The following is a 27,647-nucleotide window of genomic DNA, read 5'->3' on the forward strand; positions in this document are numbered from 1 at the left end:
CAAATCGCGCAAAGCGTGCTTGAATCTGTCGCTAAGCGCTTTGAAGTAGTGCTTCGACACTTACCGAGGGCTAGTCGAGTGTGTCCATCCAGCCATTAGGTTTCCCGTGACACGTGCGCCGTAAACGGGCGCGTGCGTATTACCCTCTAAACCAATTTGAATCAATTTTCCGGATTAGCTGTAGACCATCGTTGCTTGCTCCAGCTATCCAGACAGAGAGCATTTCAACACAGCCTCAGAAATAACGATCTCTTTTACTGAAACCATTGCTTTTATTCGAGATACCCAGCAGAGTAGCCGCAACAAAACGCTTTCAACTCCACGCTGCCGAGTCGCCCATCGCCGTATAAGTCACTGCAATCGGATTCTGTTCATTCCATGCCATCAGGGGACATAAGGACGTTCAGTCGGCAGAAAACACCATGCAGTCGAGATCCGCAATCATACAGCTCCCAGAGTTGTCTAAGTAAAGCTCCCTAAAGCTTGCAACACCAGCTGAAAAGACAAAGAATACGAGATAAGTTTCTGAAGAAACGTAGTCGTTATACTAATATACAAAATCAGTTACACCGCAAGGGCGAAACAGTGAATGATGTGGAAATAATTTGCAGTGGTATACGAAGTAAGGATAGCAGCTAACTCTTTTGGATCCGATCTCGTGTAATTCTACAAAAAGCTGATATAAGAGAATACGGACGCTCCAGGGAGAGAAGCGGTTTCCGCACAGTCTCTTCACGTGGAGAGCACAGCCCGTAGAACGGTATACGAGCCGTCCGATGATGCTTGCCGAGATAGCGCGTGCGCCAGCGATCACGACCGCCCCCTTAGAATCAAAGTTCACAGTTGCTGATCGAGCAACACATCCCCCTCACCTCCCCCCCTTGCGTTCCTTCATATCTCCTTCAAGACGGGCGGGCGCTTCCTCTCTGCTTGAGCAGCAATCGACGGCAGGCCTCGCACGCGGGTTAATGTTATCGTCAGCGCCCTCCATGCGACGGAGATGGGTCGGCTCGTTTCACCTCTGCTTCAACCGTATTCGTCGCCCCCGCTCGGATGTTTTTACCCGCGGGTAGAACATACGACGCGCAGGGGGGATGTTATTGATTTGGACTTTATACGGAACATGACGGCAACGGCGACGGCAAAAACTCATCGAAAGTGTTCATATAATTGCTATCGCACTAATACAACCATTCAAAGTTAACAAGACTAGGCACAGCTGAAGAAGTTCAGTTTTATATGAAGGCTTGAAATGGTGGCGAATTCTTGAACATAGAATGTCACTGGAACCATCGCTTCCACAAGTGTACTTGCCTTCGTCAGGGCAGCAACTGATGAAGACGAATCGGAAGATGAACACAACAGTTTTGTCCTGCCGAAAACAAATCAACTTGTCGAAACGTTGCCTCTAATGTAATGACACTCCCTGTTCAAAGGATAGATAGATAGATAGATAGATAGATAGATAGATAGATAGATAGATAGATAGATAGATAGATAGATAGATAGATAGATAGATAGATAGATAGATAGATAGATAGATAGATAGATAGATAGATAGATAGATAGGCAGGGAGGTTAACAAGACTATGTCCAGTTTGCTACCTGTTCAACAGTTCCTCATTACGCACAGCTGATTGCTAAACAACGGAAAGAGCGTTAAAAGACAGCGACGTTGACGTTTCCGATTGCAACGGTCGCATCACCTAATACGTGACGAAAAGTGTGACGGAGAACACTTACCTTGCTGCAAGACAGCGTAGAAGACTACAACAATGATTCGCATACGGGCCAGCATATAATCCTGTGGGTCCCCGGGTCAACTGATGGCCAAAACGTAAACTAAGGCACGAGTGGATACCAGGTGACTGAAAAATGGAAAAGGTCGATGAAGCTGCTTGAATATTACTCGACATCGGTCATAAGTGAAGGATATTGAAGGTCATATATGAAGGATATCTTTGAAGGATATTGAGATGCGAATGCGACCATCAAGAAACTTATGCAGAATAACTGCAACACACTTGTGTTGTCGCCTTCGCCTTTTGTGCCCTTTTTTTCCCGCTCTTTTTACAGTAACAGAAGTTCCTTATGTTTCTTTTTTTTTTTTTGAACGAATACGACAGTTACAGCGAGACTAGGTAAAACAGGCGCAATATATCTCGTTGCCTTTTAGGCAATATCATTCTTATTAATATCATGTAACGTGACACGCAAAAAGTAATGTGCCAGGAATTTTATATTCGTGAATTGCGGCAATCAAGTACAGTGATATAAGCTGTAAAGTATATGATAGAAGCATCAAGCGGGGTCGGAGACAGATGAATGCATGTACATGCAGTCAGATATCTCGTCAACATAAATTAACTTGTGATGTCCCTAACTTATAAGAAACATAGCCTCTACGACGGTATTTTTGTGTAACGCCACTATAATAACGATTACTAGAGGAAGAACAAGACGTGCACATGCCTTCATAATTACGTAACAGAAAGAGGCTAGGACATCAGTAATATATACTGTGTCCCACCTGCTTTTCTTGCCTCGATCCAGCATACCTTGAGCACGTTTGAAAGGAATGGCTCTATGGCGAAGGCGGGATTAGGTGGAGGGACAGTAGTACGGGCAGTGTTGTCATCATGGCAGTGAAAAAGCGGTTGAATGCGACAGCGGCTTGGCAGCTCATCTCTGTGAAAGAAAACATGGTAAAATCGGATATCAATGTATTGTTTACTATCCACTGAGCGAATAAAAGGAAACAAATAACAATAAAGAATAGAACATGATGAGTATTTTTGTAGACTCAATTTTATGAGCTCTTCAACCCGGAATCCTTAGTCTAGTGAGCAGTTGTAGACTAGAAGTCAATTCCGCATTCGTTGTAAGTCCAAGAGACGGTCGCTGAAGACGGAAACAACTTTGTAGCGTTCAGGTGAACAAACCAACATACTGTGTACGACAGCTACAATTTGAACTGTTCCCGTGTTTGCAGGCATTTCGGGCTCTCCAAAGGAACTACAGATAAAAAACATCAGCCCTTCGAGTACATCAGACCTTCGAAGCGCCCGTATTCAATGTAGGGCTCATCGGCAGCTTCGGTCGTGTCCCATGCGGCCTGCGTACTTTTCACACGGTAAGTTTGTAACTAAGCTTCAGTCAACGTGAGATACTTTAATGAAGCCTCCTCGGAATTCATTAGGATAACCCGACATTCTGAGGCGGCCGGTGGATCCTCTTAAGGAGCGTATAATGCGGCTAATTTTTGAACGTGTGGTGTTACACACACGAGAGTTTTCGGCTTGGTTATTATCTAAGTTCAGACCGGCCCTTAGAATATTCGAAGCAGTACTTTTAGTAAAGCAACGCGGACGACACAACTTGGTCATGATTCCTTTATGTTCGCCGCGAACTTGTGACGTACGAAATCCACAGTTACGTGAATATTACAGGCCACGCTTCGACACCCCGCCTTGTATATTACTATTTCGGCCACTTTGCCCCCTACGTTAACTTTTGATCAGTGCCAGCGTATAACTCCAGTGTCTTGAGCACACATTGCAGTTTAGTATAAGCGTTACTATGTGCATTCAGGGGGTTTTACTGAAGTAGAATTGCCGCACCGCAGATGATGGGTCTTCCAGCTGCAGGTGTCTGTTGTCTCCGTGAATACGTAAACATCGGCGCAGGCACAACCCAGGAGCCGTTGTGACACACCAGTTCCCGAGGACCTCGCAGTTCGAACCCTTCGAGGCAGTAGTAACGCGTCAATGAACCCTCGGCCGGGGTGCGCCAACACGTCTCCTCGCCGCTGATGTTGTAGTAGCCATTCACGATCTCCGGAGGATCGGGCGAGCACCCTGAGTCTGCGTACGAGAACATTTACGTTTATATGTGTTAGAGAGCACGTTCTTTGCATTAGCGAACGCTGAAAGAGCGTGCGGATTAACTACGAGGACATTGGGGTTGTGTGCGGTAACGATAATAGAACACCTTAGAAATTCACTCTAAGAAAAAAAAGCTGTCTTTTGACTCTTCTTTGCTACACATGTGACTCTCCCATGTATAGCTCTCTTAGAGAGTCACGTTGACTTTCTTTTTTAGGAGAGTCGTGGGACGCACGACTCCCCAGATGAGAGTTAGCGTGCCTTTTTAAAGAGAGTCTACATCCCACGACTTTCCCAAAGAGAGTCAGCGTGCCTCTCTAAAGAGAGTTGTACATGGGAGATTCACATGTGTAGCAAAGAAGAATCAAAAGACACCTTTTATTGCGATAGCAATTATATGGACAGTCTCGGCTGAATTTTGCCGTCGCCGTCATGCACCGTATATGTATAAGTATGTATATGTATATAAAAGCCCCAAAGAAAAATGCTTCCGAAGCGCGGACTCGAACCAGGGATCCCTTGCTCCGCAGCGAGTGGCGCTAACCGCTACGCCACGAAACGCAGATCCTCCACATAGCTAACGGCGAGCGTTATATACACACCCTTTACCGCTGGACGGATTCAGAGACGGCCGGCGCTTATAAGCGTTTCTTCATTACCAGCGAGATGGCGCTAGGAGCACGACGGGCGCATTTAAAAGTCGTCGGTGAGCTCGCTAGCTTCTTATATTTGCGCAGGGAGAACCTTGCCCTTCCGCTGTCTGCTCGCGCGGTTTTCTGGTGGTGAGGGGAAGAGGGTTGTTTCAAGCTTTCACTGTGGTGTCCGCGCTCATGTTACGGAGCGTACGAAAGTCACTCGAGCTCAAGGGACGCCGCTAAACGAACAAACAGACGATGAGCGCGAACTATCAAGTGTCACAGCTCGACACTTGAAGCACGCTAGTTTCCTTCGCTGCTTCGGCCGCCTTTGCAACATGAGCGCTGTTCAAACTGAGAGTATCCATTGGCGACCCTCACTTCGTATAGCATTAGTTTCTTGCTTTCGCATTCATTGCTTCGCCCTTGCGGCGAAACTGTGACTTCTTTTTTTCTTAGAGCGTTGTAGAAAATACGTTAAATTGCATTCAATGTACTTCGAGAAGCGTCCCAGGTCTTTTTATCACTCCGAAGCGCATGTAGTAGAATCATGGACAATTTGAGTATAAGCAGGTTAGTGCCAACTAAAACGCGTTCTATTCCTTCTTGTTTCTGTCAGTACGTGCACTCTCAGCATGATTTTGGCTCGCATGCTTATCTTGAATACTAAATCATCTGTGATAATCACATAATTGGCAGTCCGAGATATCACTCTGGAGTTGTCAGTCCCGAAACTTATTCTACTTTGTAATTTGTTTGCGTGTGATCTGTACATGGGCGTACGTCGAAAAGTGCGTTAGAGTTTTGTTCGCATGTGCTTTGTCAGCACACGTTGGAAAGTAAACAAAAAGAACCATGATAACCAGAAAAGTTCTGTGGAAAACCACTTTCACTGCGCATCTATAGGCGAGTGCCAACTGACCTCCGAATAATTTATGCGAGATTCCAGTTCGCCAGTCCGTCCCAAGGACAATGACGTGGCAGCGGAAGGTGAGGTTCCTGAAGGCGAGCCAGTCTTCGACCTGGAATACGCGGTGCAGTCGCACTTCGTAGGTCGAGTTGGCCGCTGTCCTTAGGCGGTCAAATGGCACTGTGTTCAAGTACACTCCGGTCTGATCGTTATACACTCCACACGCTGGTGAAGGTTTCGGGAACATGCCACCGCACTCTAGTTCCACAGTTTCCGTGCACGTTACGCGATCCGAGAACGTGGTCCAGCTGTCTTCCTTGCATGAGTCTGCGGTGCAAGAGGAGCACAAGATTTAGCATTAAGGCAAGCTTATCACTTCAGAAAGTTATTTAAGACACCCAATTTCTAGACAAACTAGACATACAGGAGCTTACACCCTTGAGCTTTAACTTCGCGTGCACTAAACTTTTCATGTACTTTTTATTGCGATAGCAATTATATGGACAGTGTCGGCTGGATTTTGCCGTCACCGTCGCCGCCGTCATGCACCGTATATGTATAAGTATGTATGTATATATATATATATATATATATATATATATATATATATATATATATATATATATATAAAAGACCCAAAGAAAAATAATTTAGAAAAATGCTTCCGAAGCGCGGAATCGAACCAGGGACCTCTTGCTCCGCAGCCAGTGGCGCTATCCACTACGCCACGAAACGCAGATCCTCCACGTAGCTAACGGCGAGCATCATATACACACCCTTTACTGCTGGACGGACTCAGAGACGGCGGGCGATAATAAGCGTTTCTTCATTACCAGCGAGATGGCGCTAGGAGCCCGACGGGCGCATTTAAAAGTCGTCGGCGAGCTCGCTCGCTTCTTCTTATATTTGCGCATGGGAGGACCTTGCCCTTCCGCTGTCTGCTCGCGCAGTTTTCTCGTGGTGAGGGCAAGAGGGATGTTTCAACCTTTCACCGTGATGTCCGCGCTCATGTTACGGCGCGTACGAATATTAATGAGAACTAACAGACAATAACGCCAAGGAAAGTACAGGGGGTGTTATCTGTAGTATTTAGAATATAAATGTGAAGAAAGTAAAGTGGACGAAAAGATGACGCTGACTAACACTCCTAGGTTTAAATCAACATATATACCCCAGAAAGTGGACGGGAGGATGACCGCCGCCGTAGCTCAGTGGTAGAGCATCGGACTCGTTATTCGAAGGTCGCAGGTTCGGTCCCTGCCGGCGGCAAGTCATCTTTTCGTCCACTTTACTTTCTTCACATTTATATTCTAAATACTACAGATAACACGCCCTGTACTTTCCTTGGCGTTATTGTCTGTTATTTGTCATTAATATTGTGTCTAACAAAGATAAACGAGCCCTTGAAAAATCATCTGCTTTCCTTCATTCATAGCGAGGGTCTCGTCCTGGCAGACTTAATGCCTTCAGGTAGTATGCGAGGGATTATTGGTCAGCTGCCAGCTCGCAAAAAGATCACGTGCTACGTGACGCCAACAGGCAAAAAAAGAGTGTTCCACACTCGCCGCCATGGCTGCGATTGGCGCTGACTAACACTCCTAGGTTTAAATCAACATATATACCCCAGAAAGTGGACGGGAGGATGACCGCCGCCGTAGATCAGTGGTAGAGCATCGGACGCGTTATTCGAAGGTCGCAGGTTCGGTCCCTGCCGGCGGCAAGTCATCTTTTCGTCCACTTTACTTTCTTCACATTTATATTCTAAATACTACAGGCATCACCCCCTGTACTTTCCTTGGCGTTATTGTCTGTTAGCTCTCATTAATATTGTGTCTAACAAAGATAAACGAGCCCCTGAAAAATCATCGGCGCGTACGAATGTCACTCGAGCTTAGGGACGCCGCTAAACGAACAAACAGAAGATGAGCGCGAACTATCAAGTGTCACAGCTCGACACTTGAAGCACGCTAGTTTCCTTCGCTGCTTCGGCCGCCTTTGCAACAGGAGCGCTGTTCAAACTGAGAGTATAGTGAGCTGCTACATATAATCACAAAAGAAATGGAAAAAGAGAAGAAAACTATTTGTTGGAAAGGAAAGAGAAAGCCAAAAAGTTGGTGGAACAAAGAAATCCGGGAGGCGATCGAGAAGCGACGTGAGGCATCACGGGAGCACAGACAGGCAAAAAAAGAGAAGCGGCCACAGGACGAAGTCAACCAAATATGGGAAATATATTTAGAGCAAAAATCCATCGTGCAGAAATTAGTCGAGGCAAAAATTAAAGGTGAAAGTGAACGCTGGATGACAGATTCGCGAAAAGAAGAAGGCCGCGCCTAGGATATTTTGGAGCCACCTAAAAGCGCTAGGTAGGAAGTCTGTCACAATGCAACAACGTTTGGTAGATGAAGGAGGAAATCAATTGGAAGGGCATGAAGCGCTAGGTTACATCCGAAAGATAACAGCCGATTCGTTTAAAAAGGTCACCCAGGGGATTCCCCCGGTAGGTAATAGTACGCAAAGGAGTGCAACTGACGAAGATGTAGTACTAGAGAATTTCAATTGGAAGAAGGCCGAAGGAAAAATTCCTAAGCGCACTACTCCGGGCTTAGATGGGGTTCCCGTCAGCCTCATTAACGAACTCGGACATAACACTAAAGAAGCGCTGCTGAAAGCCGTAGAAAAGTGCTTACAGGAGCGGGAAATACCAGACAGTTGGCGAAAAAGTAGAATGAACTTAATCTATAAAGGCAGGGGAGAAAAGGATAACATTCGCTCGTATAGACCGCTAACCATTACATCGGTGCTATACAGGTTGGCGATGCAGGCAGTAAAATTAAAAATAGAAGCGTGGGTAGAACAAAATGATATTTTGGGAGAACTTCAGAATGGATTTCGAATCGACAGGCGGTTAGACGATAATCTGTTTGTTCTTACCCAGTGTATAGAAATATCGAAAATAGAAAACAGGCCCTTATACATAGCCTATCTAGATATCACCGGAGCGTATGACAACGTTAAGCAGGAAATTTTGTGGGATATATTGAAAGAAGTGGGCATAGGGGACGACTGTATACAGCTTTTGAGGGAAATGTACCGAGAAAATACAGTTTGTGTAGAATGGGAAGGAATAAGTAGCAAGGACAGCGTTGAAATTAGCAAGGGGCTGAGACAGGGATGTCCTTTGTCCCCGCTGTTATTCATGCTGTACATGGTGAGGATGGAAAAAAGCGCTAGAAGGTAGCAACATTGGGTTTAATTTGTCACACAAACAGGTCGGCACGATGGTTGAGCAGAAGCTTCCAGGTCTATTTTATGCTGATGATATTGTCTTATTTGCGGACAGTCAAGATGATATACAGCGACTGGCAGATATATGCGGAAGGGAATGTGAGGCTCTAGGACTAGGATTTAGTGCAACAAAATGTGGATTGATGGTATTCAATGATCACGAAGACCATGCGGTCTTCATACAGGGCCAAAAATACCGAGGGTAAGCGAGTACAAGTACCTCGGAGTATGGGTAAATGAAGGGGATAGATATATGGAGGTACAAGAGAAAGCAGCGGTAGCAAAGGGAAAGAGGAATGCTGCAATTATGAAGCACAGAGCTTTATGGGGATACAATAGGTACGAGGTGCTTCGAGGGCTGTGGAAGGGTGTGATGGTCCCGGGGCTTACATTTGGGAACTCAGTGGTTTGCATGAAGTCAGAGGTACAATCAGGAATGGATGTAAATCAAAGGATGGTGGGCCGCCTCGCGTTGGGCGCTCACGGGAAGACGACAATTGAGGCTGTAAAGGGTGATATGGGATGGACAGGCTTTGAAGTGAGGGAAGCTCAGAGCAAAATGAGATTCGAAGAGAGGCTGAGGAAAATGAAGAAGAGTAGATGGGCAGAGAAGGTTTTCAGGTATTTGTATAGAAAAAGCGTTGACACGCAGTGGAGAAAGAGAACTAGGAGGCTCACCAGTAAATATACGGCTAGCAGTGCGGGCGATATGGCAACAGGGAGCATTAAGCGGAAGGTCAGGGAGGCGGAGAGGACTTATTGGATGACAGCGATGGAAAAGAAGCCGGCTCTGAGTAACTACCGAAAGGGAAAAAACGAAATAAGGAGGGAAAGGTTTTATGATAATTCAAGGGGAAGCGCTTTACTGTTTGAAGCAAGGTCGGGCTGCCTTAGAACGCGAAGTTATAAAGCGAGATTCAGTAACGAAGACGAACACTGTACATGCTGCGGGGGAACTAAGGAAACGATGGAACATGTACTGATTGAATGTGGCGATATTCACCCAGGTATACTTGTGGGCACGAGTCTACAGGAAGCCTTGGGTTTTAGGGACAACAATGGAAAGCTGAACACGTCCGCGATAGAAATAAGTAAGAGACGGTTAGAGTATTGGTGGCAGAAGAGTAGAGATAAAGTACAAAAATAAATAATGGGGGGGGGGGAGATAAGGTCATTCTGCCTTAAGAGGCAGAGAGATAGACCGTACGTGAATTTATAAATTTTTTTTGGTATAATAAGATAGATTTAATCAATGTAGACAAGGTATTAGGGCAGCATGAAACAAGGAAGTTTTTTTTTTTTCCTTTTTTCTTCGAGCATGGTGGCAGACATGTCACCGCCCCGTTATAAAGGGGACGCTCATAGCATCCATCCATCCGTATCCATTGGCGAGCCTCACTTCGTATAGAATTAATTTCTTGCTATCGCATCCATTGCTTCGCCCTTGCGGCGAAACTGTGACTTTTTTTTTTTTTTCGTGTAACGCTTTACCACTTGAAGCACTTCTTGAAAGGTTGAGTCCTGACCTTGAATACTATGTACATTTCTGTTTATGACCGGAACATACAAATCATAATGCCCTTCAACATCGCTGTGCGTAAGCGTAATGTACTTAGGTGGTTATGCTTTGGTGTATTGTGCTGACCTTTAACAATACTTCTTTACGACGGTGTGCTCTAATGCTGAACGATGTTTTCACTGTTTTCATATTTCTTTTTATTCTTTTCATTCATTTCTGTCTTAACTGTTGTTACGCCTCCCTGCTTGGTGTTTCAGAAGCAGTCGGTTTCAAGTAATTAAATAAATAGAAATATTAGTAAACCAGATCATCACAATATTGATGAGCACTTGTGTGCGTGCTTCTTCGTTAAAAATAGTGCATACATGCCCCATTTGTGTGTAGCCACCGAGATTTCTTTTCTATAGCCCTCAGAGTGGGAAATGGCAAACCTTTAATCATAACCTGACGAACACCACTGCCTTGCCGTGCTTTTTAGACCCGCCTCATTTAAATCTTGCCTGACCGGGCCCAATTCTGAGTGTGAAATGCCTGCGTATCACAAGTTCCGTTTGCGTACCGCTGATTGACACCGCCCACTGGATGCTGTATGTCGGTGCGTGCGTATATGGCTATCTAGAGACGTGATAGACTGTGAGAGTAAGCACACAGATAGTCCTGCTTTCTGGATTGTTCACCTTCATTCCTTTCACTTTTTTTTCCCAATCTCTTTTCTCCTTCCCCAGTACTAGGCAGACAGCCGAAAATATCCTCTCGTCAACGTCTGCCTTTCCTCTACCTTCATATCTCTTCCTGCACACAATTGCATCAATCGAAACATTAACGAGCTGATTTAAAAATATTTCAATATGGGAATTAAGGGGCAGCGCACGAACAAACGTTGTTTCCACTGGCGCAATAAAGCATGCTAATGCCTCATTTGATGCAATTAGGCGCGTACATGGACAAGTTCACGCATTAAAGTCTTAAACACTTTTTCAGCATGGTCAGAAAACGCTGCCGATGGGTAGTCAAGGCTCCTGAAAACACACGAGCCAGACATTATCAGCACAGCACGCGGCCTGCAATTTAGAATTATATCTCAAAGTCAGCTAAATATTGCTCCCTCTTCTCTCTGCAGATCATGCCAAATAACCAGATTAATGCGTCATATGCCCAACGTCCACGGCCGTTGGCTGATTTGAGAATCGTGGGCTTCACAGTTACCGTGGCCGCCGCGGGATGCCGCCACGTGCCCAGGCGCGCGCTAGCGATCACATTGAAAGTAAGCCGCGCGTTCCAAGGAAAAATTAAAAGAACGTTCACAAGGTCATGACGTGCGCCGACGAAGGGACGCATCTTCTTGCCCCCTTGTCATCTCCCTCCTTGCCGATCTTTCAGCGCGCTCGCTGGTACGAAAGGAGAGAAAAAGCGCTTGAAACGTGCGACAAATTCCTGTAACTTATTCATGTAACTTAGCGACTCGTACCTTATGGATTGTAAAAATCTTTGCGGCAGTCGATTCATGAGGCAATAAGCTCATTTCAAGGAGCCATTAGACGCTTACTTCGAAAAGTGTTGCAGGCCCACTTTAAATACGTAAGTCAACGTTCTCTAAAGACTTGCCAAACTTGTTAAAGTAAAGCGCTCATTTGATACATAGAGCGAAGTATTCGAAAGCTTCGCAAGAAGCGCTCACCGACGATAACGGTGAGGAAGAGGTCGTTCTGCGAGACGCCCGCGTCAGTCTCCACCCTGCAAGTGTAGTTTCCCTGCATGGCCATGTCGGCGTTGATGATGGTAATGAAGGAAGGCGAGCGGTTGCTCAGGTCGACGCGCTTGTCGAACAGGTTGCGCGCCAGCGGACGGCGCCCCTTGCGCCACACGTACACCTCGGCGCCGTCCTTGAACCAGAGGACGCGGCGCAGGTCTTCGCCGGGCGACAGCACGAAGAAGCAGAGCAGCGTGGCACCCTCGCCCTGAAGTACGTACTGCGTTTTGTTGCTGTCCGACAGGAGCCGTACTTCGGTGACCACGACACCCAGCACACCTGCGTCAGGCATGTCGGGCACATAGTGTTATATGTACAATATATAATTGCTGGGGTTTTAAGAGCCAAAACCACGATATGATTATGAGACACGCCTTAGTGGGGAACTCCGGCTTAATTTCGATCACCTGGGGATCTCTAACGTGTGTCTAAATCTAAGGACACGGGTGTTCTTTCCATTTCGCCCCTATCGAAACGCGGTCGCCGTGGCCGGGAATCGAACCAGCGCCCTCGAGCTTAATAACGCGCCACCCTACGTGCTAAGCTATACCAGGGCAGGTAAAGCGTTAAACGTAGCACACGCACTTCGCTATCTGTAGTTCATATCGCCATTATTCGACAAGCAGTCACCGTTGAGAGTCAAGAGCCCGAAAGCCCAGTGACAATCACAGTGACATTTGCAACATAATAGTAAATCAAGCCCTCAACGTGCGACCTGAAGCCCAATGTAACTTCTGGTAGGCTTGCATCTTGTGGGTCTGCATTTTACTCTTATATGTTAGTGCACTTAATCAGTCCGGCAGCGTTCGACCGCACTTTCCCGCTTTTGTGGTCCAGTAAACTTTTCACCGATTTTGTGCTAAAAACTGTACCGCTAGAGTTTTTTGCACTAATCACTTTACAAAACGTCCAAGACAATGTGCTCTCTGAAAAGAAGTGCACGGATCAAGTCCTGGTCCTGCGGGAGCCCATAAGTCTTATTAATGTGTAGAGTTGTTTTCGGATTTGCTGTTTTGCTACTGTCGTTATTTTTCTTATGTAGAAAGGAGAAGGAGGAAGAAGAAGTAGGCCGAAAGACAGGGAGGTTAGCCATTTCTCAGGTTGGCTGGCTACACTGTGATGGGGAAGGGTGCAAGGCGCCCTATGTAATTGCTATGTCCCTTGTCTCTCCTACGCTTTTTCTTGCCCCATGACAGTTCAGGTGTCGGTGCAAACACGAGACAGGCAGGATGCCCGCGGCATTTCCTCTTCATAAGAAGCGAACAATAGCAACTCGGCACGCGAGCCCTCGAGCAAATATACAAGAAGCGATGCTAGGCAAAAGCGTGTAAACGCCCAACCACGTGGGACGCATCCCGCGCGCCTGGCTACGCGTCGGGCGCCTGTACGCGCCTGTCTTACGCGTCTCGCGAGGAGACATTCCACCTGCATGAGCGTACGCACGGCAAGTGGCAAGCTGTAGGCATGCATGTAAACTTCCGGAACGCGCGCTGAAGCCGGTTATCGTGGCGTGGTTTTCGCGCGGAGATGCTGGCAGTCGCCGTTGATTCGCTTAAAAGCTTGCCATCACGGTCTCACGCTAAGGCGGAACTGGTCTAACTGTCGTGTGTAAGCTGACGGTCATACTTGTGATGTTGATAGTTGACGCAGTTTTACAGCGAAAGCTGTTATGAGATCACTTCAACGGCCGTTTTTGGCGCCGTAGTTGTCCGCCGCCGCCGCCGCCGCCGCCGGTGTCCGTAACCAGTATCGCTCGAAATAAGAAAAAAAAACGAAATAAGAAAGAATTCCAGGATGGAACGAGGTTCGAACCTGGGCCCTCTGCGTGTGAGCCCAGTATTCAACCTCTGAGCCATGCCGGTGGTTGAAACTGCTTTGCAAAAAGGTCCTATACAGGCTTCGTCTCGGGAACGAACCACATTAGCATATGCAATATAGCGTGGTAGAAGAGTAAAATAAGCACCAAGCATCGCACAACGCGAATTCTATAACCAGGCGTCACACAATGCGAATTGCGCAACGAGTACGTTGTTGATTGCTTCCAACCCATTACAAAGGTCTCTGCCATAATTCTTCGTCGTCATCAGGCACAGCATCAACAAAGTGCGCATAATGCCTTGCATGCGTTTAGCAGATAGCACGGCTCTCCGTAGAATGACGAAAAATGGCACAGTGCCTGCTGCCCTACTTCTCAAAAATTACAATGATTTATAGCGTAGTGGGTTCCTCGCAAGTGCACTTGTATTGGTTGCCAAGGAAGCCCATAAGCGCATGATCCATTTCCTCGGGGTCTCAGTAAAGTTCTTCGCACCCCTCCCCCGTCTCTCTCCCACGTCAGCGTATGTTATACAGCATGACGGCAGAGGGAAATAGCGACCGGGCGTCACCAGTGCAAATTACATAACTGGTGGGCCGTTTAAAGCTTCCAACCCATTACAAAGGGCTGAGCCGTAATTCTTCATCGTCATCAGTCGTCGCGTCAACAAAAGTGCACATAATCCCTTACAGACGTGTAGCTGGTGCCTCGCTTCTCCGCAGAATGACGAATAATTGCTTAGTAGGCGCTTCCCAACTTCAAGAAAATTTGATTTATGGCGTAGTGGGTACCTTTCTATATAGTGTACTTGTATTGTAGCCCCAAGAGAGCTTACAACGGGCTCTTGAAACGCCGCTCTTCCAGCTTTCGCTGTGACTGTGCTGCGGTTTCAGCGCAGGCCTGGCGTTTTTCTAGGTTGACATAGTGTTACGTCCACAGTATGTTTCATCCTTATAATGCCTGTGTTTTTAGAAGGTGCGCTCAGTATCTTCGATCATAAAGTTAACATCGCTTTGACAGAATGACGAGAGTGTCTGTTTCATGGTAATGTCGTGCGACGCATCAGTGTTCGCTTCTACATTCATTCATTCATTCATTCATTCATTCATTCATTCATTCATTCATTCATTCATTCATTCATTCATTCATCGTCATTACCCCACAAAAATCCAAGGGACATTCACAATGACACTGAAGACGTAGGCTTGATTTTAAGCGAGTGCATCAACGCCTTCCTCCAGAAGCAGTATAATTCGGAGGTTCAGCGCCTCTATTTTGCATGCGCATGATTTGAAGCTTTCGTTTAAGCGCATCGACGATCAGTCTAGGTACAATTCCTGAGTGTGGTTATTATGACTGTTCCAATGTCTGCCGCATCATCGCTTCCTGTGTGTCACAGAAAGCAAATGTCCCCTGTTGGCAAGACTCCTACAGCGTAACCAACGGAAGGTATATTCCAGCTATTAACTTTCACGTTTAGTTGCAGATTAATAGAAATAACATAAGGAAGCCCGCTCTTCAGCTACAGTTTAATATTTCACATTAGCTGTCATGGTAGAATAATTAAGCGCTCCAAGTGTGAGCACTTGTATGAAAATTGCATCTTAGACCAAGTTTGTCAACTGTTTCAATATTTTCGCACCTCATTTGGGACTTAATAACGAAGTACACACCTGTTTCACTACATCATTGCAGGCGGTATACACAAGGCTTTCGCAAAGATGCTATCTCGAATGTATAACTATGTAATCTGTATTTTGAACGCGCACATAAAACGTCATCAAGCCAAACCGTGCTCAGCCTTAACAATCAAAGAGCTACCTCAGGGAACTTTGGTGGTCGTCGTTGCACGGTTCTTCATTTTCTGCTCGCTCCCCGAACACGTGTGGCCGTCTCATTAGCTAATTAGATAGGCGCTAGACCATTATAGCAACGCCCATTCTAACTACGATATCAAAGCAACATTCTCAACGAGATGTTACCTTGAATGCAAGTCTTTTTTCAGAAACAAAAGAGAGGGGCTGAATGACCTGCTCGGCTTTAGCCCTCGTTATAACCAACGTAGAGCTTCTAAAAGATGAGAAATATCGCCGCTTGGGGAGCCATACAGACTTGTAAGCGCTTACCCTAAGTCGTTTCTGCGGCGAGTTCACATTAAATTTCGAAATGAAGTGGCTTACTCGACGTCTGGCGTAGAACAGTGTTCCTTCACGGACTACTGTACTTTAAAGAAGCTTCTTGGTAAATTTCGTAATGTAACTGAGACACCTGGGGTGATATGCAGGATGGCCCGAGTTTGGCGAAACTCGGAATCTCTCCGAGCTCTGGCGACATCCCTCTTCAGCAAACTAATAGTACGAAAAGGTCAAATCCAGACCTCAGCGCGCGCCGCATTCCATTGGTTACGATGGAACGCGGCGTCGCGTCAAGGGAGGTCGACAAAGGTGGGTGGCGTCTTCAAACCAGCCGCCTCTCCTTTCACTTGCTTGTCGTTGCACTGAGTGCACAGGTGCACCCATGCAAAAAAATTGTCGGAAAGTTTTATTTTTGATATTTTTTTGGAGGTACGGTCGTTTAAAATTCATTTTCATGCGTTTAATGCCTGCATAAATACTCTTTAGAATATTTAGCATCGTGGCCTCCGAGATTAGCTCCGGCTGAAAGCCTTTCAACAGCGCGCGGCCGGGCCTCATCGCCGAGGTCATTTATATCATCATCAAGATCATCATGATCCGCCTATACCTTCTAGCATTATTCCTCCATGCCTTCTAGCGCGTTGCTCAGCAGGCGCGTGCTTTCTTGGTTCTCTTCTTCATTTTCTGCTCGCTCCCTGAACACGTGTGGCGGTCTCATTAGCTAATTAGATAGGCGCTAGACCAAGCTAATTAAACCAAGACATGCTGTGACCAAGCTAATTAAGCCAAGTCATGCCAAGGCTGAGCTAATAAGACCATACTGATTAACGCATGCTAATCACGACCAAGCTAACCAATACCTTCCTAATTCAGACCGTGATAATTAAGAATGTGCTAATTAGTGCCATACTAAGACCTTGTCAATTAAGCTTGACCTAATTAGGGTCACAATAATTAAAGCTATAATAATTCAGACAAGTATATGCAATACTCTGTTAATTAGGTCTGACTAGTTAAAATTATATTAATTAATATCATTAAAATTCATACCGATATATACTGATATATACTGAAAATTGATACTGATATCAAGTTTAATGATAATATCATTAAAATTGATACTCCGAAGCAGACTGACCAGACCGAGCAGACTGAGTTGACGTTCAGCCACGTAAAAAGCTGGAAGAAGCTGCTAATTAGAGTCCACCGCATGAAACGCTTGAGTCACACTGGCACTTTGACAGTCACGAGTTCAACTGGGGCCTTCACAAAATAAGAAAGTTTGAAGCCGAGCTCGCGTGCCAAGTAGTTCGGTTGACAGGCGCCCACGCCATGGCTCGGGCTCGCCCACCACGCTTGCTCTTGCCGAGGCGCAGTATTCGCGCCGAAACGCTAGCGAGCGGCACGATGAGCTGCGACGTAACTTCATAATATTTGACGTAACTTAATAATCGACGTAATATTCAGTTGAAGAGAAACAAGCTGCACGAGAGTGCGGCGTGTGCGCCCTTGCCTTCAAGTGGAAATTTCCATGCTCCAGGTGGAACGAAAGCATGCTCCAGGTGGAACGAAAGAACTTTCTCGAAAGAGGATAACCGCCCACGAACACGCCTGTGGGTGGCGCGATGTTCAGTTGGCAAAGGGATAGTGCCACAGTCACACTGGCACTTATGCGTTCTCATGCGATGTTGCTTTGTAAACCGCCGCAAACACCGCACATGTGTTTGTGACGACAAGCGCGTTTTTGTAGCCGTTTTTAATAACGCTGCTTTTGCGCATTCCGTACTGTCTTCCTGTTATGACCTCCGTAGTGCGAGCTCAGAGCAAATTTGTCTACACGAGAAGCTTGGGCCATCCTGCATAGAACCCCTGGGCCCGTATTTAGAAAAACGTCTTAGGATAAAAATTTTTCTTAAGCGAATATTTCTGCCAACTAATATGCGGTACACATCATTATCGAATCCGGCTGACCAATGAGAAAACGCACTTGCGAAGGACCAGTTTTGTGAAGTGGGCCCCACTTCTTGAGGGACGCCGTTTTTTATAGCATTATGTGTTGTTCAAAGTTCAAAGGAGCCCATTTCAAACCTATAGCTGCCCTTCGCACTGAATATACTCCGCCATAACAGTCGAGCAGTGAACGCTCGTGTGAAAGTGAGCGCTCCTATTGAATTCTCATCGACCGATGTACGTGGGCAACACTGCGGCCGCTTTCTGCCTGAATGTAGGTCGTCATATTTCACATCGTCTTCCGTTGCTCAATATTGCAACCTGAAGACACAAACTTGCTTCATTACAAATGCTTTCGGGATTGCGCTCGCATGTGCGGCGGCGCACACATTATGATGAGCATGTTGTACTGATTTAACTCGCACTTAAAACAAAATTTTTTGTACGTTTCAATTTGCAGCTAATGACATACCTAATTAATAACCTTTTACGTAAGTCTGAAGGGTTGTTAAGATGTACGCTACAAAGTCCTCGCCCTTTCTTCTCGCTTAAGAAGGTGGCATGGCGAAGGTGACATACGCATGCAGTGTACATTGCTAATAGAGTAATACAGACTGCTTCCACTAAAGTTTGCTATCCTTGATGACTACCAGCAGGCGGAAGGATGTGCTGCTCGATGCGAGCAGGCCATTCATGCCTTCATAAATACGCTGTACAAAACTGGCTACGCGTCCCGTTCGTATACGACAAGACGGCAAGAAATATAGCACAAGAAAACTAAGTCAAGAACATGATATATGATGACAGAACTTGTAGTTTGTATATTCAGGCAAAGCGCTACTTGAGTCGACTACATTCTCTCGTATTTTTAGTACCGGCTACCTTATGGATATTTTGCTTCTTCATGTAACGTTCGAATACATTAGGAGCGAGGAAGAAGGCAAGAGCCGCGGTTCGTACTGTAAAAGACGAAGCCTTTTGGACATCACGACCATCGGACAATGTGCGGTGCAAATTTAACACAGTTTTAACTTTGTGACAGAAGTTGAAGGCGCAAACATTTTATCACTTGTGGAAACATTCGCACGTGGACAGTCAGCCTAGTCGCATGACACGACACAGTCTTACTTTGACTGCTTCTGTCTGCATTAAAGAAACAATCCTGCTTGAAACAAAGAGTAATTTGCATAACGACGTGAGCGTCGAATAAGACAACTCAGAGAATCCAATTCTCATTCTAGTAGTTTAAACTTTACTGTCAGTCAGTGCTGGGCAGTATCGAAGATACATGTATCTTACATACTATCTTAGATACTCTATGGGTATATTGTATCTGTATCGCGATACTTCTCGAAATACGAGTATCTGTATCTGCATTTCCGTTACATATTCGATAATGTATCGTGTATCTTAAGATACAAGATACTTCTATCGCAACACAACCGTGCGAAACAATAATCGCTGGCCAAGCTCCACTTCTCAAGCTGGTACTGGTGCCGCCAAGCCAGCTGAAGAAGTCTTACGGCAGTGACGCAATTTTATTTTTCCGCCAGAGCACTCCAGTGAGGGCAGAGGATGAGGAGGACAAGCGCGCGGACGTCTACGCCCAGCCCACGTACCTTTTGTTTGCTCGATTTCTTTTCTTTTTAGTTGCGCCAATGCCGCGACACTTGCTCTTAGCCACTGTCCTGCGCCGCGTCTATCGCGCAAATTCTGATGTTGCTACAGTGTCGTTATTGAAGATTCTCTTGCGTCTTGCTCCGTAACGAAATGTGATGCGTGCAATAATGGGGTTCCCTTGCGTCGCGTAGATTTTACATATCAGCGATTTGAAGGATATCGTGGATGTAAGTTTGACTTGCATGCCATGAATTAACTTATATGCAAATAAGAATCTAACAACGTTAGCACCACTGGTACTGATGCTAGATCTAGAAGAGCAAGCGTTTACCTGACAAAAAATATCTTGCCGTACCGTATTTTTCACTTCTTGCTACATTTATTCAAAGATTTCGTGAAATCATAATTTGACTATTAGCACAAGTGCTTTCTTAGCTGCTATTTTGCATCCTACGTTACCTAAGTCTCTGTACTGTTTTTCCGGTCTGGTCACTGCAGTATGTATTTTGTAACGTGCTCCCAAAATAGGATCTCTGCTTTATTCTTCTGTATACTTTATTTCCACTACTGTTTACACAGTTACACGTTGCCAAGGCGATGTTGAAAATAAGTGTATAATTATGTGGGCGTACTTTGAGTAAACAGTACAAAACATTCTGCTTACCGCTTAGGAAAATAGCGAAATTGAGTTTGCATTATAATATTGGAAATCATTAGGGGCCATCTTAAAGATGTTACGAAGGGGATTCGAGAAACGTTGTTTTACAGAATACTCTGTTTTGCTCATGAGCGTCCCAACGAGCTGTTTCAGGCAATTTTCCATAAGTACGGAATTTTCTATTGTTTCAACAGGTAAGTTGACAATACTTCATGCTCATAGCTATTCAGGGCGCCGTCTGTATTGTGTTTCTGTACTCATTCAATGTTAATGTTTGATACACAACGAGCTCTCTATTTTACTTATATTTGTTTTCCTGTTTTAGGCTTTCTTAAATATTTTTCGCATTACTAATCGCCACATAATGGGAGCTATAAGTGGCAATAGCGCGATTAGCGGCGGTGTCCTGCGACGTTTTGTGGAACTATACAATACGTCAGAGACGTTTCTGTGTTGCACATGTTCTCTCGTTGAAGAAAAATTGCTAAAAAGATTGCACGTTAGTGAGTATATCAACAAAGAATCCTTTACGCCGGCAGATAAGTAGGATACGAAAATTCATTGTAGTTTTACGTCATCTACGTATACACCAGGGGTCTCAAACTGAGCTAATAGCCAGTGGGCCGCAGTCACGAAATTTTGTTGCAAGGGCCGGAACAGTGAAGATGGTGGGAGAGAGTTTGAACAAAATGACCTTTGAAAGGAAGTCTTTCTCATATCTCATATATACGTCATTTCTGAAGGGGACTTGGAGTCAAAATTCAAAACATCGATACCGATGTACAGAATGACTGATATCTGGACGTGGATTCTGAAATATACAGTTTTTGTTCCACGGTTATGTTTCAGCACATGGTGACCACATGTTCCTCACGAAAGGAATGCTTTAGACCAGTCATGTCTGTGCAGCTCACGAACATACTTATTTAGAAAATAAAAGCAAATTAGACGAAGACAGTGATGTGTGCAGGCCGGGCCGCTAGCGAAAGGTCTCAAACCCCTAGTATACACCATGCGCCCCCCCCCCCCAAAAAAAAAAAGAAAAATGTCGCTACCAGCGGTGTTGCTGCTGTACACCTGTCGGATATACGGTATTGTGCTAGCTGTCTTTTACGGACAAGGTAAAGGTCCACACCGGTATTTGCTCCGTCGTGTGAAGGCTTCTTATTGAAGTTACTGTGATTATATGGCAACCTGCTAGATGGTCGTCAAGCTGTGCAGAGCAAGTACCGCTGTCGGCGAAGTGTACAAAAAGTCGTCCTGCGGAGAAGCTAAAACAAACCCCAATAAGTTGTTTTGGAAGGAAACTAATGTAATTTGAACAAGAAGGGCAAAACATATGAGATAATAACAGACATTTCATTCAAGTGAAACAAAATAGGTCACAGTTAAGAAATTTTCAAGCAGACGTTTTCGTGCATAGGCGTTTGCTGCTACATTATACAGATCTATAATAACAAATTTGAGAATGTATCGAAGTATCTTAAGATACAATTGCAAAGTATCGTATCGGATACAATTTTTGCGGCAGTTTCTTGTATCTGTATCTCCAATACTTTTTGTCTGAGTATCTTTTATCGTATCGCGATACAAATCCAAAGTATCTTTGCCCAGCCCTGGCTGCCATGAACCATCGCGAGGGTAGCATATCGTTTGTACGCGGAACGTTAGGGAGCACTGCAGTCGCAGCACGCACAGGCGCGCAGGCGGGTATGTCACGTGGTATTTTTTGCATTTCGTAGGTATCTGACGATAGCAGAAAAACCATGATATTTAATACACATAAACTTAGAAACTGTATAATCGAATGTTTTGCAAAAGGATCTACTTTCTCATTGAAATTTTTTGGCCAGCTTTGAATTGAATAAATATACTGCCACAAAAATACAATTTTTGCGGCAGTATATTGTATCTGTATCTCCAATACTACTTGCCTGAGTATCTTGTATCGTATCGCGATAGAATTTCAAAGTATCTTTGCCCAGCCCTGCTGTCAGTTTGTTTCCGACGACTCCGAAAATGGGGAAGTTTAAGAGGCTGTGCGCCATTAGAGATGTTGCGCCGACTTATCCATGTTTTCTATATAACAGCAAAATAAAGTAGAGCAAGACAACGCTGCGCAACAACCACTGCTATGGCTAATTTCATTGTAGGGTAAAGGCGGCGCACAAATTAGACTTTTCTGTTCGGGCCGTTCTTTTTCCCCATTGCTTCCTCGGATAAGCATCCAGCTGACAGGTCCAGCTTAAAATCCTATAACTAAGTGCGTCGAATGTTGCAAGAAATGACAGAGATAATAGATTTCAGTCGCTTAGTGCTGTCGCAGTCATTTTCTTGAACTAGGATTCATTACATGCACTAAGCTTTTCTTTTTTTAAACCTTTCCATATCCGAAAGTTCACGTTCTTCATCGCGGATCTTGTTAAGGCGACAGATATCGCAAATGCGACCGGGCCGTCAACGAAAATTACCACGCCGGCGCTGTCAGCTCCAGTCATTTCATCTCGCATTCCAGCGTGTCGTGGAACCGAACGAAGCGAAAGAAAACTGTCGGCAGCGTAGACGCCAGAAACGGAATTGCGAAGTCAAGAAGGTGGCGAAAGCGCATCAGGCGTTTACACGAAAAGAAAAAAAGAAAGGACGAAAGATCAAAATTAAGTAAGTGAAAATAATATATGGGAATAATAAGGAACCATGCCATATGCAGGAACTTTTGCGTGGTTGGTTGGCTGGTTGTTCTTCAGTTGCTGGCAGCCTTTTTTTTCGGTAGGGGCACTATTGTTTCTCTTTTTTTCCCCGTAAGAGACGTATAGATTGCGATGTTAAAGGGCCCCTCAGCAACCTCTTAAAAGACGAAGAACGAGCGCGTAATTATTTTCTGGCGTTTCTAGTCTTCTCGGCACAGTTCGTGACGCCAGTAAACTGTTCACGTGCCGTCATGAGGAAATAAGCCCTTGAGTGGCCCATATACGAGAGATACCAGCTGTGAATTGTCATGTAGTCGCACGCCCGTTCTGCCTCGTCTCGCTCGTTTCACTTCCTTTTGTGTGCTTTCGAATGCGCAAGCGGAGATAACAGCGCATAGCCGAAAACGCGCAATCTAGATAGGCTCAACGTTTAGTGCTGACATTGTGCACGCGTTTTATAAAGGAATAAGTGGCGGGGAGGAGACAGCGCCTGTAGGAGATGTAGTGAAGGCGAGAAATGAACCAGTCTCACATCTTTGAACTCGGAGTGGCTTAGGGACCCTGTAATGCGAGGCTTTCTTTAGCACTGACACCGCATGCTGATCCGGTGAAAGAGCGGCGGCAGCACTGCGCGAATAACTCAATGTGAGTTAGCAAACAAGCGTGCGAACAGATAATCGAAAAGGTACTTGCTCTGTGTAGGCAGAATAATATAGCACAAGTACATCGCGGCAAATTTTGCGGCACGGAACGCAAGCTAGTGTGTTCTCATTGAAACAACGAGAGGGTTTCGGTAATATCTAAGTTGTTGACAGCTATCTCACCCATTTATCGCAGTTGCCTTGCTCTAATTATCCTATATGCGCTAGCATTTCTATGCCGTCTTTGTATCTGTCCCTCCCCCTATAACGTGATACGAATCGCTATAAATAAATAAATATATAAAACAAAACAAGGTTTCTTGGCGGTGCTGGGTTTCAAGCCCATACGCCTCGAGTGCGATTGTCTTACCGATTAGCCTACACCCCCACTTTTTTATATTTATTGCCGCTTGCTACACACCCACGCTTGCATAATATGAATATATCTCAACCAAATGAGTGCGCTGTATTTCGCTGCAAAAATAAAATGTAAAAGAACACTTTCTATAAAGACTTCGTTGAAATATTTCGTGATAGTGGACTAAGAGCCCTCTCTAGAACAATATGTAAAGCCGACATGGAGTATCATGAAAGGGCCAAAATCCGTGCCTCGACAGACTTTTGGAATTTCGATACTTTTGTTGTCGCTTTCGACGGTTCGTAGTAAACGCCGGATCGCGGTCCTGACATCGGCGCATAAACCCCGCGTCATGCGCGCTTGCTCTTGTGTTCGCGAGTTCCCAGTTCCAACTGTGTTCCATATATTTGCTAACGTTTTATCGTATCGCGCCGTTACCTTTTCTGTTTTGTCTTAGAACTTTTAGCTAGTGCTCGGCCCGTGTGACTGAGCACTGAGGAAGGAATCGACGCGATTTTAAGCAAGCAATATCTGAGCCTTTTGTGCCGTATGGCACTTCGCCCGCTTCAAGAAAAGTCGATATATCCAGACTTTTTGCGTCACACTTTACGCAAAGTACGGTGCTTTGTTTTGTTTGCTGCTCAGCCTCTTCTTTTAGCGATGCATGCGTGCTTGTGACGTCGTTCGCCAAGATTCTGGCAAGAGAACGCTGCAACTGCCGTCACTCTGCACAGGAAGTCGGCGACGCTTTCGACATAGAGCACCAATAGAATGGCTGCGGAAAATTATTGTCTGCTATCACAATGCAGTGTGCGATCCTCTGGAATAATATTAACCGCGTGAATTTGAGTGCTAGTGCATGGAGCTGCGAAATAGAGCAGCGTTTCTGGTGTCGAATTTTCGGACACAGCATGGCTAAAATACAGGGTTTTCTTTTTTTCCCTTATAGAGCGCCTCCAATAGTATACTGCCACGCGCGCTCATTTCTTTCTATATTTTATGTTACTGCCCCCCTTACACGTGTCACTACTGCCTTGCGCAAGCCGCGCCAGAATGTCTGGGAACATTCCAGATTGTAGTAGATCATTTTGTTAAGATTGCGCACATGACGCGAACAGTCAAGATTATTCCAGAGCTTGCGCGACCACGAGTGATAAGGCTGGAAAGTTCGATGCGTGATGTATAAAAGATAGCCCGTCCCTGCTATGGGCAGTTTTCATCGACGGCCGACGCTCTGTTCGCCGCTATCAGTGTACAGTGTGTATTACTGTAGTTTGACTTTCCGTTTCCCGGCCACAAGTTCGGCCAAATAAAGAGTTTCATCTTCGACACGCCGACTGCTGCCTTCTTGGACGTCACGTCCCCGTGACAATACGACGACAAAAAATGTGATGTCGCTATTGAGGTGCTACACGAACATTAAAATGTGTCTGCGCAATGATTGTTGCTATGAAAATGGAATATATATATATTTTTGTCTGATGTCTGTGCTTTCACACATGCGCTTCTCCGCATAAAGCATCTATTTGCGGTGAAGCACGCTTTTGAAGATGCCGAAACGGAACAGGGGCTTCGAGCCGATCTAACATGGCTTCAAGAGGGTTTTAAAGTAGATCCCTTGGCCTAAAGTTTTACTAAATTTTAGTTCCACGTAACGTCCTTTGGAAACATGGAAAAGTGAGCTCAAGGGCAGCGACAGATAGCGAAGACTTCCATAGCCAACCGACATATAGTCAGTGCAAGTGATTATACTAACACCGCCCTTACTTTCACTTTAGAAATCAATATTTTATGCACAGTTTTACACCGCGTCAAGAACAAAAAGCAACGAAGCTCACTTTTCTTACGCGTAGAGGGGGCGGCCGTGATTCTACGCGAGCCACTGGCTCTTCTCCTAGCAGACAGGAAGTGCTTATGTTGCTTAGAAGAGGTGGTGAACGCAGATATGCATTCAATCGGCACTTTCCAATTATCATTTAGGTATCTTCACCGTGTGTTGCTTCGTGCTACAGTGTGACCAAAAGAAGTGGTGTTGACGGCACCTGAATGGGCAGCCTAGTTCGTCAAAACGGTGTTCACTGGGGCTAGCTGACACAGCGACGTCCTCGTCTGTCTTCTCTTTGTTCCTTGTTTTGATTTCCGCTGCTCTAACCAGTGTTGGTTTAATTCGTACGCAGCGACCTGCATTACGTCTGTATTAAGAAAGCGCGAAAGTGCGTGCTTGTAGGTGATAGGGCACCTAAAGGAGAGACCTGTGTAACCTTAGAAAAAGTACGCCCTGGAGTGAGCTCGCAATTTATACATTCTCGTCAGACTTCTTTTCCTATATATGGATAAGCAAAGGCACATTACAGCTCTTTCACAAGTTCGTTTCTTTTCGCCGTGAATTAGTCATTACTGATGTCCTGCGCTTTGGGCAACGAACTTCGGCTATTCAAAAGTGACGCACGTCTTAGATTATACTAAAATCATTTTTGCAATATCAGAAACTATAAACATAACGCATCAATCGCCTCGTATGATGTCCGAAGAACTGCAGGAAAGACATTAAGTATTTTCGCTATATGTATGTGTGTTTTGTTCACTAAACGGTAAATAAGCTTCAGCTACCGCCTAGATGAGTGACCCCGATTCGTGTACTCTCCGTAGCAGCAACGTGAAAAACATAACCCCAGATGCTCGCTTTGCATTCCAATAAGGCCATCGATTGACCTCATTACTTAACTGCACCGTTTACGCGCACTATTGGCGGCTCCCACTAAAACAATGGCACGAAGTCGCGAGGGTTTGAACCATGCCAGCTAGCGCTCGCGCAAACGCGCCCTTACACCCATCCTCCACGGGCCAACACGGGACCCCTACGCGGCCAAACGGGCCAAGCGTGACCGCGCGTGCCGCAGCACCGCGTCACGGCGGTCGGTCACGTTGCGCACCCACCTGACACGGCAGCCGCCAGGAGTAGAAACAGAACGACCCATCGACGTTGTCGCGCACCCCGCTGGTTACGTCTGACGACCGCAGCACAGGTGGAACTCGCGACGCACAACTCCATGGCCGGGACGTTGCCTCCATGGACGCGGAGTCCACTCCGCAACGCCTCGGCTTTGACGACTTGCAGAATACTATTCCCTGAATTCACTTCGCGCGGACACCGATCGGCTCTGCCGGTACTAGTAAAACGAACGGAGTACGGCGGCGGATTCGATCCGCGGTTGCTTTCACGTGGCGCGCGTCAACTCGCCCTGCGGGCGTCTGAGCACCGAGTGAAGGGACCGGACTCAGTGTGGGGCGGCGCTGCCAGCGCGCGGGCGTGCCAGGCACTGCTCCGAGCGCCCCCCTCTTTCGTGAATTTGAGGGTGGGAGAAAAAAGGAGAGTGACCACTTTTGGGCGTACCGAAGGGTGCCGTCGCCGGTGCCTCGCCGCAAGCCCTTTTCTCCATTCTTTTTGCACTCATCCTTTCCTCCTCTAAATATGGGAATCCTGCTCACTCCCATTGCCTTTTCTTTCTTTCTTTCTTTCTTTCTTTCTTTCTTTCTTTCTTTCTTTCTTTCTTTCTTTCTTTCTTTCTTTCTTTCTTTCTTCTTTCTTTCTTTCTTTCTTTCTTTCCTTCCTTCTTTCTTTCTTTCTTTCTTTCTTTCTTTCTTTCTTTCTTTCTTTCTTTCCAGCAACAAAAATAACACATTTCACAGCAACGCGAATGGCAAAATTTGATAGGACATTTTTTTTTTTTAGAACATTCGCTTTGTAGTAACAAACTTGTTCGAAAAGTGGCTGTCACATATAGTGTGTTATCCGAAG

General features: G+C 45.7%; 1 protein-coding gene and 1 non-coding gene across 3 annotated transcripts; one reads left to right on the top strand and one right to left on the bottom strand.

Moving 5' to 3' along the window:
* Window positions 1-263: 263 nt before the first annotated feature.
* On the bottom strand, window positions 264-27,096 carry LOC119393798 (uncharacterized). Of its 2 annotated transcripts, none has more exons than XM_037660963.2 (7): window positions 26,786-27,096; window positions 11,912-12,262; window positions 5,442-5,756; window positions 3,621-3,863; window positions 2,559-2,688; window positions 1,744-1,868; window positions 264-495 (listed from the first exon to the last, which is right to left on the bottom strand). In XM_037660963.2, exons 1-5 carry the CDS (start codon window positions 26,898-26,900, stop codon window positions 2,585-2,587), a joined length of 1,128 nt encoding a protein of 375 aa, XP_037516891.1. In that variant the 5' UTR covers window positions 26,901-27,096; the 3' UTR covers window positions 264-495; window positions 1,744-1,868; window positions 2,559-2,584. The 2 variants fall into 2 exon arrangements, with proteins under 2 accessions (XP_037516891.1, XP_037516890.1); XM_037660962.2 differs by having other exon boundaries at window positions 2,531-2,688.
* Window positions 6,627-6,698, top strand: Trnat-cgu (transfer RNA threonine (anticodon CGU)). The gene has a single exon. It is a non-coding gene; the product is annotated as a tRNA-Thr (tRNA).
* Window positions 27,097-27,647: the final 551 nt, after the last annotated feature.

Source organism: Rhipicephalus sanguineus, chromosome 5, assembly GCF_013339695.2.
Source record: "Rhipicephalus sanguineus isolate Rsan-2018 chromosome 5, BIME_Rsan_1.4, whole genome shotgun sequence".
NCBI classification, from domain to species: Eukaryota; Metazoa; Arthropoda; class Arachnida; order Ixodida; family Ixodidae; genus Rhipicephalus; species Rhipicephalus sanguineus.

Coding starts and splice junctions, on each gene's coding strand:
- LOC119393798 (XM_037660963.2), bottom strand. CDS start 26,900: ATGGAGTTGTGCGTCGCGAGTTCCACCTGTGCTGCGGTCGTCAGACGT. Junction 12,263..26,785: donor CCTGGCGGCTGCCGTGTCAG/GTGGGTGCGCAA, acceptor TGCCTGACGCAG/GTGTGCTGGGTGTCGTGGTC. Junction 5,757..11,911: donor CTTCCTCACCGTTATCGTCG/GTGAGCGCTTCT, acceptor CTTGCACCGCAG/ACTCATGCAAGGAAGACAGC.